This window comes from Triticum dicoccoides, chromosome 2A (genome assembly GCF_002162155.2).
Source record: "Triticum dicoccoides isolate Atlit2015 ecotype Zavitan chromosome 2A, WEW_v2.0, whole genome shotgun sequence".
NCBI lineage: Eukaryota > Viridiplantae > Streptophyta > Magnoliopsida > Poales > Poaceae > Triticum > Triticum dicoccoides.
In genome coordinates this window covers 274,948,647-274,956,896 of record NC_041382.1, presented here as the reverse complement: position 1 = coordinate 274,956,896, position 8,250 = coordinate 274,948,647, and the positions used below count along the sequence as shown (strand labels likewise).

General features: G+C 47.2%; 1 protein-coding gene across 1 annotated transcript; it reads right to left on the bottom strand.

Moving 5' to 3' along the window:
- Window positions 1-1,978: 1,978 nt before the first annotated feature.
- LOC119354399 (nucleobase-ascorbate transporter 11) lies at window positions 1,979-7,975 on the bottom strand. The gene is made up of 10 exons (XM_037621134.1): window positions 7,163-7,975; window positions 5,612-5,709; window positions 5,354-5,524; window positions 4,159-4,259; window positions 3,959-4,094; window positions 3,734-3,784; window positions 3,339-3,626; window positions 3,013-3,247; window positions 2,652-2,932; window positions 1,979-2,558 (listed from the first exon to the last, which is right to left on the bottom strand). Exons 1-10 carry the CDS (start codon window positions 7,899-7,901, stop codon window positions 2,337-2,339), a joined length of 2,322 nt encoding a protein of 773 aa, XP_037477031.1. The 5' UTR covers window positions 7,902-7,975; the 3' UTR covers window positions 1,979-2,336.
- Window positions 7,976-8,250: the final 275 nt, after the last annotated feature.

Sequence of the window (8,250 nt, the reverse complement as noted above, 5' to 3'; positions counted from 1 at the left end):
GACTATATTCGGACATCGGAAAGGTTCCGAGTGATTCGGATATTTTCGGGAGTACCGGTGAAGGACGGGAATTCGTATTGGGCCTTAATGGGCCATACGGGAAAGGAGAGAAAGGCCTCAAAGGGTGGCCGCACCCCTCCCCATGGGCTGGTCCGAATTGGACTAGGGAGGGGGGCGCCCCCTTCCTTCCTTCTTCTTTTCCCTTCCCTTTCCTTCTCTCCTACTCCTACTACTTGGAAGGGATCCTAGTTCTACTAGGAAAGGGGGAATCCTACTCCCGGTGGGAGTAGGACTCCCCTAGGGCACGCCATAGAGAGGGCCGGCCCCTCTCCTCCTTCACTCCTTTATATACGTGGCCAGGGGCACCCCATAGACACAACAATTGATCTCTTAATCTCTTAGGCATGTGCGGTGCCCCCTCCACCATAATCCACCTCGATCATATCGTAGCGGTGCTTAGGCGAAGCCCTGCGTCGGTAGAACGTCATCATCGTCATCACACCGTCGTGCTGACGAAACTCTCCCTCAACACTCGGCTGGATCAGAGTTCGAGGAACGTCATCGAGTTGAATGTGTGCAGAACTCGGAGGTGTCGTGCGTTCGGTACTTGATCGGTCGGATCGTGAAGACGTACGACTACATCAACCGTGTTGTGCTAACGCTTCCGCTTTCGGTCTACGAGGGTACGTGGACAACACTCTCCTCTCTCGTTGCTATGCATCACCATGGTCTTGCGTGTGCGTAGGAAAATTTTTTAAATTACTATGTTCCCCAACAACACGGCCTACTTGCTGCTCTATGTCGACGACATCATCCTGACGGCATGTACGGCTGGTCTCCTCAGTCAGCTCACGGCTCATCTTCGCGATGAGTTCGCCATCAAGGACTTGGGTCCTTTGCACTACTTTCTCGGGGTCGAGGTGGTGCTTCGTCCGGATGTCTTCTTCCTTCATCAGCGGAAGTACGCTCACGAGCTCCTGGAGCACGCTGGCATGCTTAACTGCAAGCCCGCCGCTACGCCTGTTGATAGGAAGGCCAAGCTTTCTGCCACGGATGGTTCTCCTCCTTCGATGCTGCTTTCTATCGGTCTATCATTGGTGCTCTCCAGTACCTCACTCTGACTCAACCGGAGATACAGTATGCCGTGCAGCAGGTGTGTCTTCATATGCATGCTCCTCGAGACGTTCATTGGGCTGCCGTCAAGCGGATTCTCCGCTATATCTGTGGCACTATGGATCTTGGCGTCACGCTTCACGCCTCCGTCGACACCGCCCTCACTGCCTACTCCGATGCAGACTGGGCAGGCTGCCCTGACACTCGTCGCTTCACTTCGGGCTATTGTGTCTACCTTGGACCCCCACTCATCTCGGGCTATTGTGTCTACCTTGGACCCTCACTCATCTCGTGGTCGTCCAAGCGACAGCCTACGGTCTCTCGTTCCAGTGCTAAGGCTGAGTATCGTGCGGTGGCCAACGCCGTCGCCGAGTGTTCGTGGCTTCGCCAGCTGCTTCAAGAGCTCTCTTGCCCTGTTGACCATGCCACGATGGTCTACTGCGACAACGTCTCGGCGGTCTACCTCTTCGCTAACCTAGTGCATCATCGACGGACCAAGCATATTGAGTTGGATATTCATTTTGTTCGGGAACAGGTGGCCCTTGGCCATATTCGTGTTTTACACGTCCCTACTTTCCAACAATTTACAGATATCATGACCAAGGGCTTGCCTACAGCGTCATTTGAGGAGTTCCGGTCCAGTCTTTGCATCAACCGCGATGCCGCTTCAACTGTGGGGAGTGTTTAGTATATGTGTTATGTGCATATTGTGTATTGGGCCCGCCTCCTACCTTGTATAGTTGAGGTCCGTGGTCCATCTTTGTACATCATATATACGTGCCTATGCACGAGAGCAATACAATTCACATATTTTACAACAGTTTCCTACTCCCTTCAATCCATAACTAATTTAAATTTGGGCCTGAATCCCCAAGGAACGTTTGCTATCATAGCATTTGCGAATGATCAAGAGAACTTTTTTAGTGTTGTACATGGCAGTTCATTTGTTTTTAGGCAAATTTCTTTAGAAACTGCCATCCGCGCAATCTGGGTCTTGTGGTTACGAGAGCGTTCACTGGGAATTTCGTCCTGAGTAACGGTTGCCAATTATCATTACCGTTTGAATTTACATGCAGTGAGCTCCAGGCAGATGCCCAGAACGGCCAGTAGCTAGAAGGCCCTACCTGAATAGCATACTAACTGTTGCACAACAGAATATAGAATCTTTGCATCCCCACCTCCCAGCAGGCACTACCAGTGCAGGGGAGTTGAGCCATGCTATGTTAAAAGCCAACGCACTTGGCCCATCTGAACCAGCATGATATCTTCTTTGGTAACCGATAGGGTTCCAGAGATGCAGGATCCAACTCCAGGGACTTAGGATCTGTCCAGATGTATACCCCTCGTTCTTGCTTGCTTCCCGGCACCGTGTTGTCAAGGATTATTGCAACAACCAGAGCCACCACAACATTGATGGATAGAAGAGCGTTCACTGCATAATTTAGCTGCAGAACAAACCCGAGAATTAGGTCGGCTCATGGTTAACTACAGCGAAGATGGTTTAACCACTATCCAGCTTGTTCAGAGAGAAATCTCACCCCATCACTGGCAGTGCGAACTGGTCCACTCGAAGCTGCAGCGTACGGAACAAGATAGCCCGGTAGAATGAGATTGGAGCTGGGTTCATATTGCTGAAAGTATGCGGGGATGGACAGGGAGATGAACAGGGTAAAACCAACGATTATCATGTTCCTTGAGCTTACAGCTTCGGTATATCGCAATGTGGATAAGCCAAGTGCGACAATAAGAGCCCAGGTGAAGCAAAGAACAGAGGCGGCCAAAGCAACAGGGATAGAAGCAAGGAGAGCTCCGATTTTTCCTGCAGCCAAGGAATTCAGATGTAAGCAGTCTACAACTAGTCAACGACAAAATGGTCGTGAGAAAAATATTAGACCATACCAAAGACAGAGAAAATGACCAGCAAGGCTCCCCCAAGCTGCAAAGCTCTTCTGCTGGCCATTTTGGTTGTGTCAAGGGTATGGATGTTCTCTGTTAATGTTGTCGACCCAGTTCCTGTACCCCATAGTCCGGCGATAAAAGTACAAATCCCCTCAAGGCCAATCCCTCTGCTAACAACTCCACGTGTTGGAGGGCTTAAATTAACTAGCAACGAAGCAGCATGATATGATGAAAGCTGCAGAAGTACCAGCGGGTGTTACTTCGATCATTACTTATTCGAGATGAAGGATAGGTCTTTTATTAGTACATTGACAAAAACTACTTACTGAATCAACTGATGCAACCACTGAAACTATCACCATAACGATAGCTGTTTTGAAATGAAATGTAGGAGGGCCCCACTGCAATGGATACGGAACCCTCACCCAGGCAGCACTTCTCCAAGCATTAGAAACATCAGTTCGACAACGCCTCATAATCTCTGCATGTCTTCTGCATGAATCCAATAATATATTTGAACTGGGTATACTTGAACTGCAGCCCTTGAAGTTGTATGCACCACCAGCAGTTAGGAAGAATGCATACACCCATATAATGCCAACACTGAGTGGTACCTGGCAACAGAAGATTCCAGTGCAGTTAGAAGGCAGCAAAACATTAGTTCATGGATGTAGTCTATCGGCACAACAATGAAAATGCAGGGATAGGATTAGAGAAGTACTGCATAGATGAGGAAGATATGGTTTCCAAACAGGGATATTTTTCTCATGTACTGCAATGCAGAAGGGCAGTGATCAGTATGATACTGGGAGCAATACAAGTTAAAGAACAAACCACCTACGGTGGCAACGGTGACACTAGAAATATGAAATGGCAGAAGCAAATAAAATAAATGAGATAATGTGCATGGTTACTTGATAAAAAGAAGAGAATCTCGCAGGCATACCAGGGTGCACAGAAGAAGCAATACAATGAGGGGCATGCTTATTTCTACACAACTACCAGCATGAGGGAAACCATAACTGAAAAACGCCAAACCCACTGCAGCAATAGTTGGTGCCACGACGACTGGGTTTATCAATCTGTAATACCACAATTAGACATATGTCCTAGGCTGGTAATTTCATGATGACCTTTTTTACATACCTCAGAAGCAGTGACATAAGACCACTGTACCCCAAAATTATTTGGAAAACTGAACCAACAAGTATAGCCCCCTGTAATTCCCTCATTATGTGCTTGAATTTCTGCATGTCATAAAGAATGAATACCAAATTGAGAGAGATAATGCATGATAAAAGGCCCTTGGTCCAAAGATCAAAGGGTGAAACTTTTGCTTTTATTAAGAAAATGCTAGATCCTCACTTAGGTGAAAACTCAATCCAGCACATAAATGCTTGGTGTGGAATCTCATATGCCACTAAATGTGAAACTACATAATGCAAGTACAGTACACTCCAGATATCTCTTTTAAGGGTGTGGTTTCTGTTCCCTTGGAGACAAGTTGTGGAAATAAGATATCTGGAGTGGACTGTGCTTGCATCATGTAGTTTCACATTAAGACTTGGTCCTCACCAATAGAACACAAACCACACCCTTAAATGAGAACAGAGCTATAATGTTGGTTGTCACATTAGATTTCTGGTGATGCGGACATATGCAGAAGGCGCTCACTACTAGACCTTATTGTGGTTCTATTTAAGGGGTGACAGCTATTTGATATGCTTCCATATCAGGAAATACCAAATAACCATGGTACCCTGCTTTGCAACTGGCCACTAAGTCCACAGTATTCATGCTTATGGTACTCAAATTTTCATTATTCAAAATTAAGTGCCCAATTAATGTATATTCATCAGTAAATTTTCTACACCATGCTGAAATAACTCTTTTATGTGCCTCCCTCACAAACATTTACGGCAGCTTACCAAATTTAGGTGATTTTTATTTGAACTTTTAGAACTGGATATCAAAAGCATACCTGCTTCTCACTTTGCAACCTTAGCCGAACAGCTCGGTGGAAAAATTATGCCTACTTCCTTATCACTTCACCACCACAGATTGTACGTATAGGTTCAATGTTGTATTATACAGACGTACTCCCTCCGTTCGGAATTACTTGTCGCAAAAATGGATGTATCTAGACGTATTTTAGTTCTAGATACATCCATTTCCGAGACAAGTAATTCCGAACGGAGGGAGTAATGTTTTGCCATTCATAAACATGAACAGGTGAGTTTTCATTCTATGAGATTTGGAGTAATGTGTCCATTGCATTATCTGAAAATGCTTGAGGAAGAATGTGCAGATAAAGTAAAGAGGGTCTAGAATTTGAGCATACATCATCATTAAGATTTCTGAACTTCTCAGAGTTCGCGATCACCAATGCAGGAGCCAAATATACAAAAGAACTTCCTTGAATCAATGGAAGCCGAGAACCAAGAAAAGTATGAAGTATTGTTGTAAGACCAGACACTAATAACATGGTGGAAATGACTGTTGCAGTGTCCACCTGTCACATGAAATGAACATATTATTTCAAGGCAGTTTTACAGCTAAACGCAAGTAAGGATAAAAGAAAGGAAGGGGGAGGTCATACATCCGATCCACCCATGGTTGGTACCAATATCAAAGGAATAAAAACAAGCGAACCGGCTATTGACAAGTAGTGTTGTATGCCATAAAATACGAGGAGTGCTGTAATGGAAAAAGAAAATTAAGTTAATAACTGTCCCTGCAGTTTCCATCAGATTGACATCAAAACTCATCCCAAACGCGAGGAATAGCAGGCCAAATTTGAATTGCATTACAGCACAGGGTTTTCAATTGTGTGATCTGATAAAAAATGAAGTTAAATGATGTGTGCCCTGCAGTATGCAGGCTGTTTCATCCTTAGAATTGTAATAATGTAAAATCAGGCCGTCTGCTAGCCTAAAAGTGGATTTTAAATATTAGAATGCCACTTCAAAGTTGAAGTAGGTATGAACCCACAGAAGATGCTGAAGACCTAAATTGATGCCCAAGGAATTTATTTACTTGACTTGGATATCTAGGGGATAGATTAATAAAGCCGAAGCAATAAGCCGTTGATATCCTTGCATTATGTTGAGATAAGTGTGCCGACAAGAGTATTATTAGGTAACAAAATTATTAGAAGCAGACTGGGCAGAACTTTAACATTTCGTAAACATTTCGCAAACATGCGGTGCTTCCCACACTTCCGGTGCGCCGCTTAAAGCTTGATGAAAGTGATAATTGGCTAAATGTCACTATAGATACCAAAAGCAAAAGGAGAATGGATTAAATTTGTGTTTGGTTCATATGTAAAAATCATGCATTACACAGTATCCAGATTAATAGAAATAATAGAGCAAATCACGTTAAAGTCGCAAGAAAAACAGATGACATAACTAAAATAACTAAGCAAGTTTTCTTTCCCTATTTTCAGCCATTTTGGTATATATTTATGGGTGTGTCTAGGGCACATCTAGATGTGCCCTAGTTATTGCACATCTAAGTGAGTGAATCAAACATAAAGAGAAAAAGATAAAAGAGAAAGAAAATATTCACACGAATCTTAATGTAAGATCAATGACATATGACTTAGATGTGCAATACTTATGGCACATCTAGATGTGCTTTAGCAAAACTGTATATTTATATCAGAATATAAAATGATTGCAGAAACATATATATTAGCAATTATTACTTGTCCAATAAAGCTGACATGGACAGCTGGAGCTGCAAATCTGTGCTTGTCTGATCACACAACCCCTTAAAGCAGCTTGTGTAATAAACATTGTGCTACAATCAAGCTCCAAAATACAGTGCGTGAATAAACACTTGAATCAACTGGAGTGTGTAGAAACAAGGGGTTCCAATTAATCAAACATACATACATTGTCTAATTAGGCATAGCAGATTGCATACCCAGAGGTTAAGGATCATCTTGGTGAAGGACTTTGATGTAACTTTATATACATTATGTGGCAGGCACTCATAAAAACTCCTACGTAACAATTAGACATGATGATACATGACCCCTCGGACATTAGTATCACAATCAGAAAGACTAAAATCCATCTATCTATTCGTCATTAAATTAGTGCAACGCAGGTAATAGCTTGAAGCAGAAGAGCAGGGAACTCACCCCACCCGGGGTTCTCGGAGACGCCGCAGCGGAGCCCTGATGGCCGATTAAGAGGCGCCGTCTCCTCGCCTTGCACACCGCCGGCAACACCGTCCTCCTCGTTGGCCCACTGCTGCTGGTAGTACGCGGCCAGCTCCGCGTCCCACTCCTCATCCTCCTTTTTCTTCCTCGCCTCTGCCTCCTCAGCCTTTCGCTTCGCCTCCGCCTCCTCCGCCTTCTTCCTCGCACTCGTATCCGCATCCGCGTCGGCGCGCACGCCGTTGGCGCTCCTGCTCACATTGAGCGCCGCCCTCTCGCCGAGCAGGCGCTCGACGCCGTCCCTCCTCCTCGCCGGTTCTGGCTGCGCTGGCACCTCGACGGGCGGGATCTCGAGCTCGCCGCGGAGGTCGATGCGGCGGCGAGGTCGGACTTGGTGGTCGAGGTCGAGCGGCGGCGCGGGATCGGGGTCGTCCTCCGCAGCCGCGGGAGGGCGCGGCGGGCGGCGGGAGGATGCCAGGGGAGGCGGAGGCGGCGGGGGACGCGCGGTGGCGGTGGAGGAGTTGGAGACCGCGGACTCGCCGGAGAAGAAGGCGGAGGGGTGGAAGCCGGTGCGGCGGGCCCAGGAGCGCAGCTCCCGGGGGTTGTGGTCGGTGTTGTTCCCCGTGAAGGGCGGCACCCGCGCGTCGTCCTCGGCGTCTCCGCGTGCAGGCGGGGGCGCGGCCCCGCCGCCGCGGGCTGTAGTTCGGCCGGAGCTGGGCATCGCCGGCGGAACGCGCAGCAGCTTGAGTAGTGTGGAAGGTAGCTAGCACAGCAGCTGCTCCGCAAGTGACCGACCGCTGTGAGGAGAGAGAGAGAGATACGGGTACCACGTCGCTTCAGAACGCAGCCGTCGTCGGGGAACGAACGTTGGTTGCGTGACTGACACGAGGTGGCCTACCGTGGACGACGGTTGGCGGGGCCCGTGCGGCAGGGAGACAGCGGTGGTTGGCGCGGGGATCGTGGGGTGTCGCGCCGTCGCGGAGCTGTGTCGGTTAGGCTCAGGCCTCAAGCCCATCACCAGGTGTGTGATGTGAGGCGCTATTTCGATTTTGTTTTGGTTTGCTTGCTAC